Raw genomic sequence first — 24,238 nt, 5'->3', positions numbered from 1 at the left:
CGGCCCGACCTGAAGTTTAAGCCTAGACTTCGGGATCTGTGGCATAGGCAGTCAAGTAAAAAAAACTAATATAAAACAAGTAAATAAAACTAATATAAAACAAGCAAATAAAACTATTTAATTTAGGGCAATGCAACGGGACATCATACACAATACGTCACTGTTTAAAAAATGCACTTTACATTTACAAGAACATTCGTGGTTTATACATCTTAGGCGGGTTACCGAAACTGGATTTATCTTTTCCAAGTATTGTTTTTATAATCAGATTTCGAGGAGAAAATGGATTTCTTTTATAGAACAATTTCTTAAGCATTGCACTTCTGATTTTCATATCTCCTTGCTCTAGTTGTTTCTGAGTTTTAATAGAAAAAGCCAACGGGTCAGTGCTTTGCTGTTTAGCCTTCTCTTGCCAAGTTTTCCATAAAGAAGGCTTGTTTTGAGTTGGCGGCGTATAGTATTGTTGACTTGTTTGGTATTGGTTTGCAGGCGGCTGAATTTTCTTTGTGAATTTACTAAATATGGACATTTTTCTTACACTTTGAGTACCTATGCTTTTTACTTCAACTTCTTTAAGACACAACGGAACTTGAGGAGTTTGTTGCTGGTGGTAATGTCGATCGTAGTTCGGACACAAAGGCACAGGTGAATAATGTGTTGGATTCCGATGTGGTGGAATCATCTGGTCATAATATAGTCTTTGCTTATCGATGAACTCATTGCGCATCGGATGTTGTGAGATATTTCTGATGTTCCTGTGATCACAATTATAACAGTGCTCATGTGAGTGAGGCGGACCGAAGTGTTGTTTTGTTATAGGTAGTGGGTGAAAGTATTGTTGGTCATGCATCGCATAGGTGGTGATATTTTGTTTAAATGGCGGTTTCTGTTTAGGTTTGACATGCACTGTAGTTTCGCTTTCTTCTTCGATAACGTCCTTCTTTTTTCGAAAAAGACGCAGCGACCTCATCACTTTTCTAAATGCACCTCGTTTACCCTGCAAAAAGTCGTTTGATGTTAGTGTCAGACAAAAGGTTGCATTGAATTAAAAACAATATTTAATCAGGAAAAAATCATTTTCCAATAATATAAAAAGAAAATCGTTTCGGAAAAATATGAGCAAAGATATTTCCAAATCTAGGCGTTTGCCGGTGTTCGACCGTAAAAGTCTGCCTCACCCTTTATTGGCACATTAGAAATCACACTAAGGATGGTAGTTGATGAGTAAACTTAATATATTAACTGATTAAAATAGTATAAATAGATTATAAATAAAATAACTACCTTTTTTATAGGAACTTCAGTACTGACATCAGATTCTGAAGATGATTCTGTTGCTTCTAAACTTAATTTTTCCAGTACCGTGTCTGAGTAACTAGCATTCGTAGTATAATAATCTTCCGAAGGTATTCTAGATCTAATCGCCTCACAGCTTTTAGAATAGCACTTCATGGGCGTACCAACATTAGCATCATGTTTGTAGCCTTTAGAGCTACCAACACTTCTGTTAGTGTGCATTTTTTTATCAAAACCACACCTTTCATTAAAATTCATATTGTTTTTATTAAAACAATCATCACCTTTACGAGATGATTTTGGATTTTGTGATACAAATTTGTAAATTTCTTTAATGAGCTCTTGGGTTTCATTAGTCGTCTTCATTTCCGAAGTATTATTACTGTTATTACAGGTTTCCTTTTCAGGGCATGCATTTACTTTTGATTGTTTTGCACAAGCCATGCATGTCAAACTTGGATTCGGTAACATGTACCCGTTTTGAAGGCAGTTCATAGGACACAAGGGAAGTATTGGGTAACAACATGGACTTGGAAATGTTGGCAGAAATGGAGGTAATCCGTATTGACCAAAGTTTTGGTTCATACTATGTCTACTATTTGGTATCGTGTTTGCATTTACTTTGTTGCTTTCTTGTTGCTCGATATCGATTTTGTTTGTTGTAGTAGATTTTTCTTCATGTGTCGAATCTTTCTTTATTTCCAGTAAAAAGCTTTGTAAAATATTTTTAATTTCACCGAGTGTCTTATCTGTTTTATCAACACTCGAATCTGTTACTTGTGTATTCAATGTAGTATCATTATTTGAGTTGGTTGCTTGCTCATTTGTGATATTATGCGCTTGTAAGCTGGTCATAGTCTCCATGTCTTCTTTTATGTTTTTAGACTTTTCTGCTTTGATATGTATCGAACTTTCATTTTTTCTTTTTTGTACTGGCTGCTGGCCTGATAAATTATCACTTTCATATACATCGAGGTTTCCTCTACAGATTTCGTGATGCGGATTTTTTTTACTTCGATTTCGAATATTTGTTGAACTATCCTCGTATTCGGTATAATTATGTACTTTTAAATTAAGTCTTGGTCTCTGAGTTCTCGGGGATGGTGGTACTTCTTTACAGTGATAAATCATTTTATTTTCGTCAAAAAATTTTCGTCTCGATTTTGGACTTGATTTTTCTTTAACAGGAACAATATCATAAAATGCCGAATTGTTGTAATCGTCAACATATCGTCTAGAATTTTTATAACTCCGATGTCCTCTCGTACTGTACAGCCGTGTGTCACAAATACTTCTCATATCACTTAGGTCATTATTTCGAACATAGCGGTACCTGAACCTTCTGTTCTCATCAAAGCAACAAGAGCAAAGTTCACTTCCCTCTGGAATCTCTTCTCGTATCCGCAATTCTTGGTCGCGACATACCGGTGCCGAGAACTGGCTGAAATCTGAATGTCTTTTACCAAATAATTTTACAGGTTTATATTGTTTTTCAATTATATCCGCTATAAATTTTTCGTCTAAGTCTGCGATTTCGCGTTTATGTCGCCGAGATTTATTTTGCCTTTCATGGTTACCATGTTTACGTGATAAATTTATTTTTATGATTTCTCTATCTTTGAGTTCCGTTGGGACAAGGGTCTCAATGTATTCTTTCTTTGAATGGAGCTTTTGTCGATGAGTATGATAGCCAGAGTTAACATAATCTTTGTGTTTAGGTCCAAGTACTAACGAGTGAAAGCTAGTTGTTGAATAGATGGGCGCTGTTTTATTGTATTTCGATTTAACGTTATTCTGACGATCTTTTGTTTCATGTGTTGTACAATATTTTCTACTCTTCGTATTTAATTGTATATCCGTATTTTTTTTACTGAAAGTTGGTTCAAATGAAGTCATATCTTTTTTTTCGTCATGACTTCCTACATTGAAAATGTGATGACTTTCGTCACGTTTCTGATGTTCTTTACTCAAATTATGATGTAACGATTTCGTGTCAAACTTTTTATGTTTTTTCTTTGGTTTTTCGTATTTTTGTACGCTATCGCTTTCAATGGTTTCCACAAGAGCAAAATTTTTTGAGTCTTTCTTAACAGTGTATTTGAGGTTCTCTATATCCTGGCAGTGTTGGCTAATGCTATTCAATTGCTGCTCCAATTCTTCTATTTTATTTTTAAAGTCTGCGACACTGACTCCTATACTTGAACTTGTTAAAACTTCTCCTTGCGATGAGGTACCTAAAGAAAACCTTAATTTCGTGTAATTTATTCTAAAAATCATAGTATTATTTAGTTTATAGTATAAATTAACTTCTATATTTATGTAAGTACAGAGTTAGGGTTCTACACAAAAGTATTGTGCACTGTTGGTATACCTAGTAGCTAGTATATAAGGCTGCAAATCAAAAATGTGTTTTGGTTCGACAATTAGGAAGTTGCAGGGTGCAGGGGAAGCGCCTGTACTGTGCCTTGGGGAGCCCCTCGCCGATGGTGATGAGATTTTAAAAATATTTTTTTGCGATATCAGGTCTTTGCATCCACCGGGGCACTTGTTGTGGTCATGTCTGATAACCTTCCCTTGCCTGTGTTTGCGTATACAATTTTGCACTATACAAGGAGTATAGCGCAGTCCAGTCAGGATGACTTTATAACAATACTTTTTGGTTACCTAAAGCTCTTCGTAGGAAATTCTTAATAGCACGGTATCTTAACTTCGTACGAGGTGATATGCGCCGTCTTGGAGTGCGTAGTATCATTACCTAGGGTCTCGTCTGGTAAAATAAAATAATAAATATATTGTTGTTCAATAAATATATTTATAAAAATAACAGCTTGTAAATGTTTCACTGCTGGGCTAAGGCCTGCTCTTTCCTTTTGAGCAGACGAAGCTTATTTCCAAATACTAATCCAATGCGCGATGGTGGATACATATGTAGCAGACTATCAATAGGGACTTGCTGGTTTCCTTGCTCAGTTCCCACCACTATGTCATCTTGGCAATGTATCAATAAAATACGAGTACATAGGTATACCTGAACATGTCATTAATGCATAAACTAAGAAACGTTTCAACTTGCCTTGATTTAGTTCGACGTGAAAATTTAAATGCAATTTCGCTTGGATACATCACACAAAACAATTTTCATATTTTAATTAAGCTAATTCTCGGCTAAATATATTGTTCTTAATATTAATTTCTATTTTGCGCGATAAAATTAACTTTTGACTTTTAAATTTATAATTTGACATAATTGAATATTATCATCATGATGTGACATTTTCTTGTTTGAATATGCCAGAGATGTATTTTTATGTAAAATACGTCAAGTACCACTTAGAGAAAGAATAATGATATGAAAAATTAAAAAATAATACTATGTATATGAAGAAATTAACATATTTTTATACAACATATAAACCAAATAAAAAATAATTAAACGTCATAATATTTTTTTCAAATAAAGCGTTTTAAATTTAGAATCGAATGTCAGTTTTATACTCGTCAGTGAAAAATAATAACTGTTATACCGTATTTTTATAACGCACAATATTTTTTTGAAAATTTTCGTTTTAATTAGAATATTATGTTGTCCGCAATTTTAAAACGTGCTGTTCCACGGCAAATATTGGTGGCAGTGCCGAAAGTAAAACCAACGCCGCGTCGCATTGGAAGCTTACTACCGCCTTCTCAATACGATGTTCCGATACCGAGGAAGCTGCACCTGACGTACGCTCTGCGCACTTACTGGGAAATTATACCTTTGTTTCTTGTGACATGCACAAGTTTAACCCTTATGGTATTATCTATAGCTTGGGCCATTAAAAATAAGGTATGTAAATAACTGCCTCAAGCGACGTTTATTAAATATATTTAATTGAAACAGTCTATCTCGTCATAACAAGATTTCTCCAAACCGCCTAGTTTTGACAATTTTAATTTGGTAACGAATTGTCGTGTGTTGTCTTTTAACAGAGTTAATCCATCTCAGGCCGTGGGTGTAGAATAGGTACTTGAGGAGTTTTTATTCAGCACATCCATCAACAGTCGGTAAACATCCTACCGCTGGGTAAATTTATTTTGAGGAGAATGTTGTAGTTTACTCTCCTATGATACTACACGTGGCATACGAGATGAATTATAAACACAAAAAACCCACATGAAAATTGACATCTTATCACCACTGGGCCGTCACCATATATGTATATGTAACGTAAATTAACATATTTATTTTACAAAAAAAAAACGAAGTTGAATTAATAACCAAAAAATATATTTTTAGGTGGACGTAGTGTACTCATCGCGAAGCCGTGATAACATATCACGTACCATGAATTTACGCTATCCATCGGTCCACAAAATAATTACTATCAACGAGCGCTACGAGCCCTGGCCCGAAATGCAGGATGCGCTCGACAAGATGGTGATGGCGGAGAAGAGGGCGCTCGTGCGTTTGCAGACGTGTAATTATTGACTTGAGTATCATTGTCCCCACTTGTAAGACGTATTTTCCATTTTATTGTTTTTGTTTTAAATAAAACGAACGAATTTGTTTAGACGTTTTATTGTCATTCACAAATGCACCCGCTAAACCTACGTCTCTACTTATATATATATATATATATGTTTTTCTTTATAATCATACAAATGTCGTTATATGTATATGCGACATTTGTTCCACAATATAAACGTTTTTATAACAAAACATATTCATATACCGACATTTCATCACCCACACATACAGGAGTTTAACAAATTAAATAAATCAAATAACGAACTATGAATATTAACTACTAATAAGCTCTCGGAGTGGAATGTTTTCTACAGTGTCGTGTAAAGAATCGTCTGCATGTAAAAATGTCGAGGGGGGCCCTCAACGGGAGCGCACGCCTCTATTGTAAGAGTTGAGATTCGGGCGTTACAAATATAAGTGAGAAGAACTGATAATTACAGTGCGCGGGATAAGAATCGAGCATTAGTGTGTGAATGCTCAAGATCGAATCTTAGACAGTTACATTACAGGCGAGTGCTGAGGTGAGACCTTAAAAGAAAACAACATCGGAATCTGACATGAAATCTGGTGGCATAAGCAGAAATGAATTGTAATCGACGGTTGCTCGCATAATTATACAAGGTGCTGGCATTTACGATCGCAACGCACGAGCCACAACCACAAAATGCAAAATGTATTCATTCATTTTATTTGGACTCGCCGATTGTAGCGTGTAGTGGCCACCGGCGTCAACCGTGTGCGGCGAGTCCAATTTTACAATTCTGATATAATTAAAAAAAAGGACATTGATTATGGCGAAACATAATTCGATTCGATCTTGGATTTTATTTTAAATTCGATGTTTGGAAGCAGAACGATGTGTCTCAAATGACTTCAATACCTTTTTATCTAATTTTTCCACAATTTATAGAAGTCTTTGACCTTCTAGGAAATCTTAATTGCAGCTTTAAGCCATGCTTATAACGCCCTTCATGTTTAATGTCACATTTCAATAATACAATATTTCAATTAGTTTTTTTTTTTTATCGTAGGATATAAATTTTTACATACAGACTTATTGCAAACGACATACGCTTTAACCTACGTTGGATTTACGTAAAATATCTTAGTATAAATAAATAGTTTATAAATTAACATTAGTGCATAACTAACAAACATTTTGCTACTTCGATTATTTAAAAAAAATCACAATAAGTATAGAAAAAGAATATTTTGGCAAGATAAATAAAATATGGAAGTTTATTATCTATATTCATAATATATTAATTAGTGTTAATCTGTGGTTAGTGTCAGTTATTACTTTAGATGTCAAAATTTAGCTACAGTGTTAGTCGTACGTGAAATAATCGTACAAATAAAAAAAAATCAATGTCCAAATAGCATTCAAATTTAATGTAATATGAAATATCACACAGTAAAATAAAGGAATACCCAAATTCGATACCATATTTAGTTGTGTATTTTTCTTCAAAATTACTTAAATTAATAAACGGACTAATTGTGGGTCACTAACACTGGTCGCTAAACTTCGACATTTTTGTTTGATTATTGATTCTGCTTTTCGATTGTACAGTATTGTATTGATTCACATATTTACTTAGTTTATATAATAAAGATTTTTTTATACATCTATTTGAATTTAACCATATTCAAATTTGTGCTTCGGCTCACAACCGAATATGTTACAAGATAAATAAAATACATTTTACAATATTTAATTTATAATACTATTACAATTATTAGATTTAATAATGTATTCAGGGAAACTTAAGCGACAAGATGGCGACAGGGACCGGTGTTGTCTGTTACGAAAAATACCATATACAAATTCTTTTAACTTTTCTCTGATAGTAATATTTAACAATTTAACAAATTATTTAAGAAAACTACTTTCTCCTTAAAATAATATATTATCTGCTGCATAAATATACTATAAACAGTGTGGCAAGAGTTTGCTATTCGTAAATGAAATGCAATTAAAATAAAAATATATAAATATAAATTTACGTGTATGAAATTCAATTCCAAGACATTTAAATTATTATTATTATTATTTTATTACAACTTACAGCAGTTTTGATGACGCCTTTAATTTCTCCAAAGATGATAATTACATACATCGTGATGCGAAAAATTAATATATTTACAATCACAACTGCTTGATTAGATTTTTCAATTTGGTGATTAGACGACATTTGTTCTTATTGATAAATTAATTTCGATATAATTATTAATTCTATTTTATACAAGTGTTCTGAGATTTATATATAACTTACCCCTATTTTACAAAATAAATAAATAAATATTTACAGTGATATGGCTTTAACTATTAAGTGCGCTTATTAACGTTTTATAAATGTTATAATTAAGTACGTAAATTATAAGAAAATCTTTATAGACTTCGTACAAGCTAGAACTATGAAACATTTTTTAACTGATTCAAAAACGGGACATTTGACGTGTTTGATTATGTTAAACGTTTTAAAAACGGATAACATAGTACTTTATAAAATTTCAGTCTTCAATGGTATGCGAATTTTGTTTTTTATTTATTATAGGTCCAATTCTCCGTTTATTTCAATAAAAATATGTATATACAAATTTTGATATTCATTTTCTACCACATTAGTAGAAAGACAGCCATGAGTTTAGTCTATTCGATATATTATATACTTCGGTACAAAAGATTTCGTTAAAAATTAAGAAATGAGTGTGATCATTGTTATATCGTTGGGTTTTAAGGAAATTATTTTAATAACCTACGGTCTTTTTGGCAATACTCGCTCATTCACACTTCCTCTGGCGTAATATTTTTTTTCGGTAGATTGTCTTTTGTTCATCATATAAAATATTGAGATAGAACATTGTTGTGATACGACTTAATATATTAATATTAGTTAATCAATTGTTTACGAAAAAAACTCTTGAAAATTTCAATAATATAAAAGACTTCAAAGAGACAAACATATTATGCATCATAAAGTTACTCCTCGAAGATATTTATCCTCTCCTGCCCAACTCTTAAATCTGTAAATGCGAAGAGAACTCCAAGTAGTACTCGTCTCAGAAAGCAGCCTCTCTCCTTGATAGCCAAACAAGTGATTGACATTACAATCCAGATAATTTCGACTGGAAATTCTTGCCGGTTTACTCAAAGCTTATCAAGGTTGAGCCTTGTCAATTGTGTGCCGCCCGTTTACCCTGCATGTAACCCTCCCATCTCTTAGCCGTATTTATCAATATCGGATCAGGATCCAGTCCCGCCAGGAGGTAGAGTTGGTTGACATGAGTCGCGTGATAGTCCCACCTCGCGATGTTCGGACTAACTCCCAAGGTAAAATGTCTGAGATCGTAGAAACTTCCGCTGCCCGTGTCGAAGAGTGGCAGCAAAGTTTTCAGGGACAGCATTCCGTCGTCGAACATCTTCTTGGCTAGAGACACGGAATTCTCACCTTCCATAACGTGGAGATCGTAAAGGCCGAGCAGCGTGTAGATGAAACCGTTTAGGACAAATAGAGGCGGTTGTGTGGGATACTCCTCGTACCTGTAATTGAGAACAGAGAAACGTTTTGTAATATTTTATTACCGACAATTGTTGGTTGACGATAAATATAAAGTTAACGAAGTCTACGTGTTTAAGTACAAGTATTACATTTAAAAGTTCGTAAATAATAACAATATAATTGATTTAATTTAATTTTAAAGAACAATACATTTACCTACATACTCTATTCGGGCAACATGAATGGCCAGTAAATATATTTACAAATACTCACCACACGTACTTGTCCATCCACAGCGCCTTGACGCCGCCGGCGCCGCTGGGCACGTCGAGCAGGAGCAGCGCGCGCTGCGCCGCCCGCAGGTAGCCCGCGTCGCCGCTGCGGTAGTACGCGCGGCACAGCACCGAGATGCCGTGCCCCTGGCTCATGGCCGAGTGCCTGCGCATCGTGACGACGTTGCTTACTTTACATTTTCTGTATATTACATTTTTAAAAATACTTTGCCATGAATGTGGTCAAATATCATCTTCTTCACTTTTGGATCACCTATGTCTAAAGTAACATTACAAGTCACTAAGTTGTAGATGGCTAATTACCCTGGGATCTAAGAAGTTTTGTCCCTTGTGTCTGTAAGTATATCGAGTCGATCTTTACTAATATTATAAATGCAAAAGTAACTGTTTGCCTGTTACGCTTTATACGGCCAAACCACTGAACCGAATGGAGGAAGGATGAAATTTGCTAGGTAGCAAGCTTCAACCTTAAGGAAGGACATAGACTACTTTTTTGTACTTTACACCTGACAACCAGCCCTCAAAACGCCAGCGGACGACATCTAGTATTTTATAAATCGTAACGCGGATATACATCAGTTACCGATGTTAATTGAGTAACTGTTATGCGAGTAAAACGCATTTAAAGTATTAAAAAAACTTCTATGCGCAATAATGCGATTTTGAAAGTTGTGAAATATTTTATAAGGACTTTTCTATATTCAATAACAAAGCGTAAATGAAAAGAAGCGTTTATTGAATACAGGAAGTAATAGCCGTGATGTCCCATCAGCAGTCCAGTTGCCGAGACATTGAAAAATAATGTTGGTATAAGGAAAATGTTTTGGTGTGCGCGGTCGGTCTATTTAAATATTACATCAACAAATCGTTAAAACAATTATATATATTTCTAAGAAAACATAAAACGTAGTGTTACGAGTAATTAATAAGCGTACACGATCATATCAGTTCTAGAAATACCTCCATACGATTACATCCTTGGCTCGAAGCCATTCATTAAATGGAATTGCAGCGGCAAGAGAATAATGTCCGCACAATACTATAAAATAATATTACAATATAAAGTGAGCCCAGTGGTTAGAACGCGTGCACCTTAACCGATGATTTCGGGTTCAAACCCAGGCAGGCACCACTGCATTTTCATGTCCTTAATTTGTGTTTATAATTAAATCTCGTGCTCGGCGGTGACGGAAAACATCGTGAGGAAACCTGCATGTGTCTAATTTCAACGAAATTCTGCCACATGTGTATTCCACCAACCCGCATTGGAGTAGCGTGGTAGAATATGCTCCAAACCTTCTCCTCAAAGGGAGAGGAGTCCTTAGCCCAGCAGTGGGAAATTTAGAGGCTGCTAATGTAAAAAAATGTAATGTAATATAAAGTTATGTTTCATTTTGTAACATTAATATGACCTTGAAGAGACGGCTATATGTTTGACGCGTATGTAATTTGGAACGAAGTTCTTGTAGTGAAGTGAACTGTCAGAAAAGGTGTTATACCCCTTCCTAGTGTACCTCCCACTCTTTTCTTTCTCTCCGTCTCTTTCTATTATATACGGCTTTTTATAATATCATTGAGTGCCCCACAACACCAATCTCTAACATATTATTTAGGTAGGTATGTTCAATTGTTAATATCTCAATAATTTTAGATCACATTATTTGACACAGTATTAATCCTTATCAAATTTAATAAAATTATAATAGTTCTCTGTAAATTAATATTACGAATATTACAGAAATTTATTATAAAATTAACTAAGATATATTTTTAAAAGCATATTCTCTACATACACAGAATAAATGCGTCAGTGATTCTATAATCGTTATACATAAATAACCTTTAATCTTGCCCCAGTTAGCTTCGCGATTAAAGCAGGACCTGCGCCTGCGCAATAAACCGCGACCTAAATATTTATACGATGTGATCAAACTAAATATGAATTCCGATTACTGCACTAATTGCTTATTATTCACATGGGAATCTTTGAAAAGATTGAACATATTTATCGCTGTATTCAATAAACTATTAAACATACCACGAAAAGTTTTAAGAAGAACTTAATGATACTATTTTATATTTATAGAAAAATCTTATGAATGTGTACATTATATAAAGCTAGAGAGTTAGTTCGTTTGAACGTACCTATCTGCAAGAGTTGAAAAAGAGTCGATTTGAAAAGATTTTTTCATGGAAAACCGATTAAGAGAGGTAGTTTAGGTAAAATCATTCATTAACCCGACTTTTTTAATTTATGGGCAATGGGGCGGGCATATGATACACCTGATGGTCAGTTGGTCACCATCGCATACCTCAGACGTTGGCGCTGTAATAAATATTAACCGTGTCTGTTGTTACACTGGCTGACTCACTCTGTACTGGAACATAGCAATGCTAAGTCCTGCTGTTTTGCGGTAGAATATCTGATGAGTGAGGCTTGCAATAAGGCCCATCAAGTAGTCAAAAGATCAAACTAACTTGGAGTTAGATCTTTGTGACTTTAAAATATTTATTATATTTTTTAGCGAATACCGTCAGAAATACAATAACCCAGTCTAATATTTCTTAAAGGATACATTTAATAGAGCGAATGGTCTCTATTTGATATGACATCATTAATGTCAATTACAAGGCTATTAAATGATGAGCGTACAACATTGTGTCATGCATATTAATGTACGAGTGATTTACAGTCTCATTACTCAGACGACCACTTGTAGATTTTACGTTCTGAGACCGTTTTTTACCCTATCCCCTTTAATTTAGAGACGTGTATTGATTGTGCCAATGGTTGAAGAATAAGTTTTTACGTTAAACGATATTATTTTCGGTGGTTTCTATGGAGTTAGTTCTTAGTATTAATAAATTGACCAGCTAGATTGAGCTGTAGTTAAATATATATATAATTGATGAATGAGATTAATGAACTCTTTGACGTGATTTTGCAAAGTCATGGATTTATTTTAGCATCGTATTGCTCATAAGCGAATCATAATTACGATTCAAATGACCAAATTTATTATTTAGAGGAAGGAAATGACGTGTGAGACTTGACAGCAATGGACTTCGACCTTGATTTATTAGTAAAGTTGTTTACATATACCTTATCCAGGACATCTGGGCTCATTACGGTAACAAGATAATCAGTTGGATATAGATGGGGTGTGCGACGTTAGATACATTGTTATTGGTTATAATCAAACGCCTTTGTTAACTAGTCTCATGATATATGAAACAGTTACGTGAAGCTAGCGATATAATAGCACGTTGAGAATTGACTGCGCTAACCAAGTAAAGCACCCCGGATACACACTGGAGAAGAGTAAGTATTACGTGAGATAAGATGAGCTCTCGCTAAGCAGAAGTGACCTGTTCAATGCCCCCTAGCATGCACAGGAGGCGGAGGCGGAGGCGGTACTCACCAGCCGGGCCGCAGGTCGGGCACGCCGGGCGCCACGCGGCGGCGCGCGGGCACGGGCCAGCCGCCGCGCGCGCGCTGCGCCGCCCTCAGCCAGCGCGCCGCCGCGTGGAAGTGCGCCGTGTGCGAGCTCGACGACACGCGGATGTCGCTCACGCCGCCCGACCCGCTCAGGATGATGCCGGATATCTGCGCCGACGCGTAACATACGAATATCAAGTGGCTACTTGACATACGAGCACTGTTGTGTCGTCATTTACAAAAGTCACTAATCTTTTCAGACACAGTTACTTATCTTTTGGATTAAGTCAGGCTTAGCGCGTAATGTATAACTTTTTTTTTTTAAATATGTATGTCGTCACAATGAGCGCCTTGTTTTTTTCAAGTCTAACATAAATGTTACTGGAAATTATATGGTTACTTTCTCATTTAAAATCTTTTAAAGACTTAAAAGATGAATATCCTTAGGTTTGAAAGAACTTTTATGATTCTGTCACCGGGGTGATTAAAGTAAGCGACCGAGTCTTCGGTATTAGTTGTTCATATCGGACCGGTGATAGAAATATAGTAAAGAAATTTACATTTAGATATTGCATACAAATAAAAATATTTTATACTAAACAAGCAAAGCACAAAGTATGGGAAACTATTTTGCATATGGTGGAATTTACGATCGTAACGTGTCCGGTGCAGATGTATCATTTAATTTAATAAGATAATAGTTACTTACGTAAACGACACGATATTAAAAAACGTATAAGGTTTCACCCATCATGAGACCATGTTTTCTGACAATCATTTATCTATACCAATAAATTATACCTGATTTTTTTGTTTTTTCGAGAGAGCTATTATGGAACAACCAGTCGGATTTTAAAATAATCTTGTATTTCATAGACAAATCCTTAATAAAAATTGTTTATTACGATATTCTGGACCAGAAACGTTTAAAGCAAGTGAAACCGAACTGAGCAGCTAGTGAATGAACCTGCCTTATATACTTGATTGAAAATAATAAGCGTGCTAAATGTCGGATATGTTTGGTTAATTCAACGTACCTTAAACTTATTTCTGGGTGACTTTCTTTTCGGTCGATCCTGTAGCGCCCAACCCTTTTGCATATCTATAATAAGATCCCGAGTAATCCGACGCCATTTTTTATCCACACCTATCCCGTAGTACGTGTGGTCTTCCTACAAAAACAAATGAGTATTATAAAAATGGATTTTTTCGTGGAAACATAAATATCGGAATAATATCCAACGTTACCTGCGCATATATTAATTGTGTACTCGTTACGTAATGTAAATAAACAGTCTCCTTTTTGTCTTTATTTTGTAGTATGACAGTCATCGAGGAGTTCGGTCTTAACTGCAAGTCCATGCTTAGCACAAAATCTTGGCTGATATTAACTTTCAACCAAACTTGGCTCGAGGCTTGATCGGATGTCGAAAACCTTAGCACATTCGATTTGAGCTCGGAGTCAAATTCCCTTGTCAGAACAGCGTCTTGGCTTACGATCCACTTTTCCAGAAATTTATCCCCGTCATCGATAATCTTGACCCGCGGCGGGGGTTCCGTGATATTTTTGCTGTAATGCGCCAAACCGAATTGTGCTATCTGGGTCGGATAGAAGTAGCCACGGGGCTCCCATTGCGTCGATACTGGAACTCCTTCGATGCCGCTTATACACTTCACCCGATCCCGGACCTCAACATTGTAGTTTTCGAAGGTCGTGAATGTACCGCGAGGGTCGTATTTCTTTTTGGGATGGTACACTTTACTGTAACTGTGGGACCACTCGAACTTCTCCGTTCCGTCGACAAACGTCAGTTTACCATAAATCTGTCAGGACAATACCTTGATTACTATTTTTAACGAGTTTCTATAGCTTTTAAAAGGGTTTAGACAGATGTATTCGGTTTGAATCGAAGTGATTTCTCGGTATATCAATGCTTACGTCATTTCTATTATGTTATCATTATTTAAAGTGTTTTCTATAATTTGTCAATCAATATTTATCTTGCAACATACTGAAGCCATAGCTATATAGCTGCCAACTTATTAGTGATATGCATTTAAGGTCGTATTACGTCGTCTCCTTGGGTTACGGTGTCAAAAACTCGTGCAAATCCCTGGTGTCTGGTAAAATCAGTCTACTTCACTGTCTTTATTAAGTTTTAAAGCAATGGAAATGTTCGTTCCGAAGGGAGTCGACCCGGTTCGAGGATAACTTATTGAATATTTCATATGCGACCTTAATTTTGCTTTCAAATTTTTTTTTAGCACTAACAACGACAAAATATAAAGATTCCATCCGTGTTCGGTAACCTTTTAATGGACTTGTGAGCACTTATATCGTACAGACGTACAGCATGCTGTCATAATGCAGAGTGGTACGCTTGACGGTTACGAGAATATAAATAACCTGAATGCGTGCAGTAGATTGTTGTGAATCAACTCCACATTGATGGTGCGGTGTGCCAATTTTGTAATTGAATAGCATATCACATATCTAAACTGTCGTCTGTGTCAACTTAATACTATTGAATTGATTTGTATGAAAAAAAAACAAGTATAGGAAAATGAGATCTAAGTTTTTAGGCACAATAAGACCGTTCCTGAACGATTTCGGTCATAAAGTCCATTCTAACGGATAATAGACATCTAATGAAACCAGACTATATTATGTGTATCACAGGTTTGTGCGCAAACACGGATGACACTGACAAAATCTTATGGGCCTACAATAGAACACGACCGGTTGAGTTGAGGTAAAGGATTAACGGCTTTACGAGGACTGGGAGTGTTAATATTGCCAAACTCCAAGATAAGAATATATTATTGACTGAAAAATTCTTTTTTTTTTTTACCAGCCGCGACCAGGGATTCACTTTGGTTTGTTTTACTAGACCAACGAGACAGTAAGAGAAAGCAGTGTAAAATCGTCACGATATATACAAATAAATAAACACTTTGAATAACCACTTATGAGCGAGGATCGAACTCGCGACCGTTAACAAACCAATTGTGACAACTATGATAGACTGACACATGCAATTGAGTAAATTGACTGAAGTATTTTTTAATTAATAGTGAATTTTTTTAATAAATCACTAAAGGAAAGAACAGGAAAAAGTTTAAAGTAAAAACGTTAATTACGTAATATTTTACATAAAAATATCTAGCAACTTTTCTGAATGCTCTCAATCCAAACCAAACCTAGTAACCAAATTCGCAAAACCGGAGATCTTAGATGTTAGTCAGCTTACCTCAAAGTATTTGTGTAAAAAGGAAAAGGGCACGTAAATCTGGTCGAGGTCGCGGCGACAGGCGACTGAGTACTCGCCGTTTATGGAGCATTCAATTTCGTTGGTCGCGCGATCTGGCGACGCATATGACAGGACTGAGCCTACTGGTAATTGAGAAAATTATAAATATTAATTATATACATAGAAATGTTCGATATTGTACAGAAAAGAAGTGTATTATATGCTTATAGACATGGTGAAATACGCTCGATCCAAAATGGCGGAGACGGGATGATTTCGGGTTCAAACCCAGGCAGGCACCACTGAATTTCATGTGCTTAATTTGTGTTTATAATTCATCTCGTGCTCGGCGGTGAAGGAAAACATCGTGAGGAAACCTGCATGTGTCTAATTTCAACGAAATTCTGCCACATGTGTATTCAACCAACCCGCATTGGAGCAGCGTGGTGGAATATGCTCCAAACCTTCTCCTCAAGGGAGAGGAGGCCTTAGCCCAGCAGTGGGAAATTTACAGGCTGCTAATGTCTAATGTCAAATTGGCGGTCAGTGTCACTAGAAGTGCATGTTATATTGTTTTTACTGTCAAAAGAGTTGATTAGATTATGGGGCCATATTTTTGTTAAAGAGATGCGATCACATACAGTACAATAACAACCAGAGAATAATAACAGACTATTTCATGTGTTTCTCATGTGCGAAATTCACGGATAATCGATAATCACCATGGATTGCGCGTATTGTAATAGTACATGATCAAATCATAAAGTCTTAAATAGCTTTGACCATCAAAGCTATTTAAGACTTATATCGTTATCGTAATTTTTTTATTAAAATTTGAGCATGTATATTCAGACTATATAATATAGTAGTCTATTACAATCGCAGGAGGAGTAAACACGAATATTAAACTTTGACATTGAATTGAGATGATATTATTGGTCGAAATCTTGAATGATCTATCAAATCGATCAATTTGATTCGTGAAAACATGGCGTCTTGAATGTCAGCGAAGTTGTAAGCGGAACTTTGGAAGTAAAATTAATGTGAATATAAGAATTAAATACTTAAGTGGAATGGTATTTCAACTAAAGCCATATTTATCAAAAACTGTTTGTTGTTCATAATGGCAGAGTTATTAGACACTTGAATGGAATATGTAAATCTATGTTCAATCTCCATTCCTTTTGTCATTCAAAATAGAAACATATATAAGACAAACTGTACTGCTCACATAATATTGTAAAAATATCTTCCTGTAAATAAAAAGTTTTAAAACTGTATTTTCATTACAGTATTAGGTGAGGCATGAGAATTAATAAGGATTTATATAAGTGATACTCACTTGGTCTATGAGCCAGATCACCACACCGACTCCAGTAAAGTGTGACAAGCAGCACTCCGCCACACAGCGCCGCTAGCGCCATGCGCATGTTTAAGCGCACTAGCATCATCATGCCAATCTTTATGAAGATTATAACAAAATTAATAAGTTAGATTGCTGCAAATTATTTAATTATTCTAGTGTTTGCGTTGTAGCTCTATTATTTCTTTAATATTGTCATGGTTTCTCCCTAAAATAATAATTATTATTATAGCAAGGATCATAATCAGTTACATCAATTTATAACCAGATAATGCATTATTTAGAATTGTAGTGTAAATAATTCAAATTTGTCAATAAGAACTCTGATTAAACTTTAGATTTACTCCTGTTTACATTCAAACAATTTCTATTGTTTGGTTACTATTAGTGTTGAAATGTGAGGATATTGATCGGTCATCAGATCTTATAGTATTTATCAACAAACATATCTGATTATTTTAATAATTATTGTTAAGGTTTCTTAACTATGATTTACATCCAATTGAGTAAGATTATTTATTATTGATTTGGTATTGGAATATTTTATAAAACTGATTTAAAATAAATTTAAAAATACTATTAAATTATCATTGAGAAATAAAACCACAATAAAGCCTAGATGACCTTTCATGAATCAGAAGCCGTTATTATTAGTAACAATAAAATCACATTAAAAATTCTAAATAAGAAGCAAATTCTAGATAACTAAATAAATAATGGATAATTCTCGAAAAGGATAAAATACTTATAAATAATGCATAGGACAACACATGCTTCTAAAATAAATATTGTCGAGAATAATTCTAAATGGAATAAGAACAGTATGCAACATTATTATCTGTCTAGTATTTCAATCTTCAAAATATTAGATTAGGAAATACTGGTAAGCTTTTAATATAAAATTGTTTATCGAATCACATCAGCTGAGCACACAGCGACAGTCAATATTAGTACGGTATAAACAGGTCGGTAAACCAAATTGATTTACGTAGGCGTTATAAATACACGCGTGTTTACTTGACTTGTAGTGTAAAAAATAAATTTAGATATTCATATTTATATCTTATCTTTATTAAAATATGACACAGAGTTAAGCAAAACAAAGTATTAAGTGTATAAAATAAAATAAACATACATACTTTGCCCACTGCGGTCCATCCGTCTAGCTATTTGATGTGATGTGAATAAGATCACTTAACGAGGAATAAAGTCACATTGTTAATACACATATGCGTGTTAAACACTAAACAAACTATCACAACTTTCACTAATGTTTTTGTAGATATTTACAGAAAAAGTTGATATTAATCACCGAACCGTACACTTTCCGTAAGTAACTCGCTTTGACGTTTCTTCTGAAGTTGTGACTTTGATAGCTTGTTATGACATACATAAGTGTTGCTAGTTTTCACTCAGTGCTACAGTGCTGCCAATTCACATATGACAATTTACAAATTGGGTCGTATACCGATGACTATTTTTTAGAAATTCACTATTCCTTAAGCATATCATGGCTTAAGGAGGTATAATTTACGGTCATTGCTATATAATAGCTTTATCAACAGTATTTACATTCATCGCTTTAAAATCATATTATTTATTTGTATATCGTATAAATAATTTATAAATAATTATCTATCAATACTGGCGTAAATGAAAATTTTGTATTTTTGTTATATGATTTTTAAATATTTCTTTCTACCCCTACACCATCCGTATTTTTTTCCATAGATTTTTTTAAATAACAGACAGTTTGTTAATATATTAAATTATATAATATATTCATCGTTATTTACCAGTCCACATGGGCAGATAAATAACAAAGATTTAAATTTATACGTAAAAATAATAATTTGTACTTAATTTTTTTTTTGTTAAACAAAAATATGTCAAATATTCAATTTGAATGTAATAGCGCTAAAATATAGTTTTTGTATTAATATTTATTCATATGACATGTTCATACGTATCTGAATATTCATTTCATAATATATTTTCAATATATCATATACGTATATGAAATAGACAGAATATACAAAATAGAATGAAAAACAAAATGAAACATTGGTCCCACCAAACGATTTCCTATAATTATTCACAGTAAGTCATTGTTTAATAAGTTAATTTTACTCAATTATAAATTTTATTTTTATTTTACATTTCGCTATTCATTGTTTGCTTTCCTAGCGTATAAATACTAACTTATCATGCTACCTTAGCAGTGTGCAATAGATGTAGTCTGATGCACGAAAGGCGGCATGCACTGACTGAGACTTTCCGACGTCGTGCATTCGATTATCACTGTTATGCAAGACAACTTAAGCTTAAAATAGCGTAAGAGGAAATAGAGAGGACAAATGTGAGAGGGAGGCGAGTACACGTCGCATCAGAGCGATTCGCAACTCGGTCCATTGGAAGTGTGGAGAAGGAGGTCAGTGTGCGCGGGAAGTGGGTCAGGGCGGATGCACCGGTGCGGTCGGCTGGCGTCGGGCGCGCTCGTGAGAGGTCGGTGACGCAGGCGCGTGGCGCGCATCGATCGCCGCCCACGCGGCGCACCGCTCAAGTGCTCCGCGAGTCGCGACGCGAATCCCGGGCTGTGCCCCTCGAAGATGGCGGCGTGAGCGCGCGCCCGCGGCCTCCGGCGGTCATGCCGCGATGGCCAGAGAGGTAACCGCGACGCGACCGGCGCCGCCGCCGCCCTCTTGCGTAACCGGTGACCACTGACACGCCCGCAGATATGGTGATTATCACCGCCCTGCCCCGTGCTCGCCTGAACCCGCCGTGCCGACCCTCGCGCTTGCCGGCTTTCGTCGTGACCCGGGCCCTCGATGCGGTTCCTGGCCCTCACGTAGCGTAGTGTATCAGTGAAGGAGTGATGAGCGTGCAGGAGGTAGTGGAGGCAAGGGTTGCCGCAGCCTGCGTGCCGTCTCGCTCGCGCGCGCTGCGTTCGTATGCGCGCGTCCCTCTCTCTCTGCCGTAGCCCGTTGCACATGCAACCTGCATTATTCAAAATCTGTGCTAGATTACATATTATCCTTATATGAATCGTCTCTTTTCACATGTTTAGTTAGAATTTACGATGAGTTTTTTCTTTGAGTTCCAGTTTAAGTATTTCAGGTTTTAGTACCTACATACATGTATAGAGTATAGGAAGTTGTATATATATTACTCGTAAAATTATTTGAGTATGACTCTAAGAATTAATAATTAGTCCTAAAAATTATAGTTTTTATTCTAATTGTACCGTTATTAATATGGATTATTTTCAAGTACTGTAATAAGAATACGCAAATATATAAATAATATAAATCATGATCGCCGCAAATTTATTAAAAGACAGATAACAGTGAAGACGAGCAATTTGTAGTTGGCACATGCGTGTGACGGAGCCCCGTAGCACCGGACTCCGTAGCGGTTCGTAGCGCTAAGCGTAACTCTTGCTTCTAGCTAATCATTTTTATGTTCGAATAAGACCAAAATCTACATTTCTTAATATAATATGCTTAATTTTAAACTTTTATAAGATATTAGTATTAAAATTTGATTTAGCTAAAACCTATTGAAAAATGTTATACAAAGGTTTAAAAAAAGATAAGTGTGAATTTTTCATCAAATTTGAAGTTAAAACTAATTAAAAAATAATAATATGAAATTTAAATCAGTTAGTACTTTTTAATATTATTAGTCACTTTACAATAAATACATTAAATAAACAATAATTTAGATACGGAAATCTGTTGACACGCACATCTAACGAGTCAAGATATTTATAAAATAATTATAAAAAAACATATAAATATTAATAACAAAGATTTTGTTTCAGTAAAAGCCAGTAAATATTCCACTCCTGGGCCAATACCTACTCTCCCGTTATGGAATAAATTTTGAATGTATTCCACCACGCTGCGCTAGTGCGTCATGTAGCATATCTTTATTCAACACATGCAGAATTCTTTATTAGGTTTTACTTCACCACCTGACACAAAAATTATTATAAACACTAATTAAGCACGTTGTGGTAATTTGATCTTCTTCTAGAACATTTTATCGACGTTTTTTTGTCAGCCAGTAATTTATAGATTTTATTCTTAAATTTTATTTATTTATATGTTGTTTAGAATAATACATATAAAATTTTATATTAAAGTATATATATTGTACTAGAACATTAATGAATTGATTTTAATTTGCTTAAGTTTATTAGTTATGTTTTTGACCAATTGACCAATCAGTTACTTAACAGTTACTACCTATAAATTGGATTGACACAATTTTACTTCTTTTTTATAGTTCCTTAACTGTTGTTAATAATCGACTGTGTATATAATTTACATTACAATTCAAATTTAAAAGAAAATTATAATAAGAAAATTGACCACTGTCAAAAAAAACCTGTAACATTTACACGTACCTGTCAACCCGCAACAGAATCGAATGGTGGATTAAATTAAGCTACGAAACCTTCTTTTACACAAGATAATCTTAACAATACAGTAGGAAACCGTCATATCTATTTAAAGTCACCATGTATGAAAATTCGTGTGTCATACAGCGTCAACTACTAGTCATTTAAATAATTCCTATTTACGAATGATGGTCCGTTTATTGAGGCAGGTTACAGGCTATATAACTTGACGCTACGACCTTATGGAGTGGTAAGCTGGCCGTGAACGTCAACCCATACGACAATCTGTATGACGCAGCCACGATTGATACAAAATACATCTAATCAGTAGTTAGCTATAGATAATAATGTAATGAATGGTTGTTTACTATCACGAATTCATAGTACTAAAATTACCTTATATTAACTAAATGAGCCGTCTAAAATCTGTAATTAGTTCCATCATAGGATTTTGTGTCACTTTCTCCATACTCTCTAACAAAACATTTCAGTTCGTTATTTTGAGTACATCTATGGCACAGTATCTTTAACATAATATACCTTTATATCAAAATTACAATAATTTCGATATTCATCTATTATTTATGTATATAGTTTACCTGAAATTTAATGAGGTTTTAATGTAATTAATTAAAAAGTATAATTTCGTTGCCCACAGCTCTAGATTAATATTCAGGACGGTTGATTATAGAGACAAGGGTTAATTAAAACATACATGCATGCAGATAAATAAGCTTATTTTATAACAATATTTCCTACTTACACAATTATTAACTAGGATTATTTAATAATTATTAACTAAGACGACCAAAGTGTAACTAGACTTCTTTCGGGAGACTAGACTAGACGAGAGCGTTTGGCGCAACCACAAGTACACTCCTTATTACTGTGCTCTCATAATCGGACGAGAAATCAGCACGACTGGAAAAAGTTCAGATGTAGATAAAACGGTTTTAGATGCTTCCAAAGCACGCGAGTATAAGCACTATTAACTTCGAGGTACTAATGAGAAATGCTAGGTAGAAGAAACCAACAACATTTTATCTGTACGACCCGGAGACAGAAACGAAGCACTTGGAATTTGCCTCGGGAGCTGTAAAGGCTAGCTACAAGACTATCGAGGCATATAATTTGCGAATTAGAGACTGCGCTTTTGCATACTGTCAATATTGATATTCGTACCCTTTTTTTCGGACAACAATATCTAGAATCTATATATATGTATGTGATGATATAAAGAGTCAGAGTCACGACATTCTTAGTGTAGACAGGGATAACATTATTGGTTTCAATTTTTTTTTATAAATATTATTATCAGTCAACTAACTATATACGTTTTTATTTCACTTTTATCTGATGTAACCCACTCATTAAATATTCTACCGACAACAGCAATACTAAGTATAGTAGTAGTTATCTTCTTGTTTTTAGACTGAGTGAGCCAGTATTTTACAGGAACAAATATGATATCTTAGTTCCAAAGGTCGGTGGCACATTGGCGATCTAAGGCATGATTATTGAAGGCACCATTTTTTTTTCAAAGGCAGTGCTATAGCTAGCTGCAGATTCAAGCTGAGGGTGAGACTTCAAATCGGTCGCACTGCATAACACAAAAAATAACACCAAATAAAAGTTGAAATAATCGAAAAAAATAAGTTTTATACTTGTTCTTAAAAACACGATCTCGTAAACACGAATGGTTTCAGTTCATGGTACGGCATAGTAAAATAAAGATTAATTATAATCTATTTTTAAACAAAATTCGGTGACATCTCCTCAGCGAAGTTTACTCTATATCTTTACACTGAGCTATAATGTATTAATCCTCTGATAGCGCTAGGAATCGATCGTGAGGCACTAGGGGGGCAAGGGATACAGAACAATTCCTCCCTTAAGCATTAATCCCATAAGTACCGCTTGAGCATGAGTTTCGCGGTATATATTTTATCGCTGCAATTAGTTTGAACACTATTTTATATATTATAACTATAATCGTAAAACTCAATTTTTTTTTAATTGAGAGTTTTATTTACAAAATAATTATTAACATCAGGGCCTAACAAATAAAAATGGTGACTGTACAAATCATGACCGCGGAGAATGATGGCAAGAAATCTAGCAGCAAATAATGAATGTATTTGATTTGTATCCGTTAAAATAAGCGGTTGTATTCGGTTTAAA

At 34.8% G+C, this 24,238-nt stretch overlaps 4 protein-coding genes across 11 annotated transcripts in view; 2 read left to right on the top strand and 2 right to left on the bottom strand.

The window, feature by feature from the left end:
• Positions 1-97: 97 nt before the first annotated feature.
• LOC113404802 (uncharacterized) lies at positions 98-4,065 on the bottom strand. The gene is made up of 3 exons (XM_026645845.2): positions 3,961-4,065; positions 1,285-3,530; positions 98-997 (listed from the first exon to the last, which is right to left on the bottom strand). Exons 1-3 carry the CDS (start codon positions 4,046-4,048, stop codon positions 185-187), a joined length of 3,147 nt encoding a protein of 1,048 aa, XP_026501630.2. The 5' UTR covers positions 4,049-4,065; the 3' UTR covers positions 98-184.
• A 1,773-nt stretch (positions 4,066-5,838) lies between these two features.
• LOC113404798 (D-glucuronyl C5-epimerase B) lies at positions 5,839-19,031 on the bottom strand. 3 transcript variants are annotated; one of them, XM_026645839.2, is made up of 8 exons: positions 18,788-19,031; positions 17,632-17,749; positions 16,290-16,432; positions 14,287-14,862; positions 14,076-14,210; positions 13,022-13,206; positions 9,580-9,744; positions 5,839-9,347 (listed from the first exon to the last, which is right to left on the bottom strand). In XM_026645839.2, exons 2-8 carry the CDS (start codon positions 17,741-17,743, stop codon positions 8,981-8,983), a joined length of 1,683 nt encoding a protein of 560 aa, XP_026501624.1. In that variant the 5' UTR covers positions 17,744-17,749; positions 18,788-19,031; the 3' UTR covers positions 5,839-8,980. The 3 variants fall into 3 exon arrangements, with proteins under 3 accessions (XP_026501624.1, XP_026501623.1, XP_026501625.1); XM_026645838.2 differs by having other exon boundaries at positions 18,792-19,031; XM_026645840.2 differs by having other exon boundaries at positions 16,290-16,429; positions 18,792-19,031.
• LOC113404711 (myeloid differentiation primary response protein MyD88) overlaps positions 18,512-24,238 on the top strand; it is a 26,257-nt gene continuing 20,530 nt past the window's right edge. Inside the window, exon 1 of the mRNA XM_026645680.2 lies at positions 18,512-18,521. The gene's annotated coding sequence lies outside the window, so the exon portion shown is untranslated. The remainder of the gene's footprint in view (positions 18,522-24,238) is intronic.
• LOC113404716 (uncharacterized) overlaps positions 20,099-24,238 on the top strand; it is a 15,982-nt gene continuing 11,842 nt past the window's right edge. For 2 of the 6 annotated variants that reach the window (XM_026645692.2, XM_026645693.2), the window contains exon 1: positions 20,099-20,319. In XM_026645692.2, coding sequence (XP_026501477.1) covers positions 20,308-20,319 — 12 coding nt within the window. In that variant the 5' untranslated portion in view covers positions 20,099-20,307. Of the gene's footprint in view, positions 20,393-20,412; positions 20,543-24,238 lie in introns of those variants that run through there. The other 4 variants (XM_026645689.2, XM_064215595.1, XM_026645690.2 and 1 more) reach the window with 4 other exon arrangements.

Source organism: Vanessa tameamea, chromosome 8 (genome assembly GCF_037043105.1).
Source record: "Vanessa tameamea isolate UH-Manoa-2023 chromosome 8, ilVanTame1 primary haplotype, whole genome shotgun sequence".
Taxonomy (NCBI): Eukaryota; Metazoa; Arthropoda; class Insecta; order Lepidoptera; family Nymphalidae; genus Vanessa; species Vanessa tameamea.
Note: the sequence above shows the minus strand (reverse complement) of the source record. Positions and strands in the feature narration are given on the sequence as shown.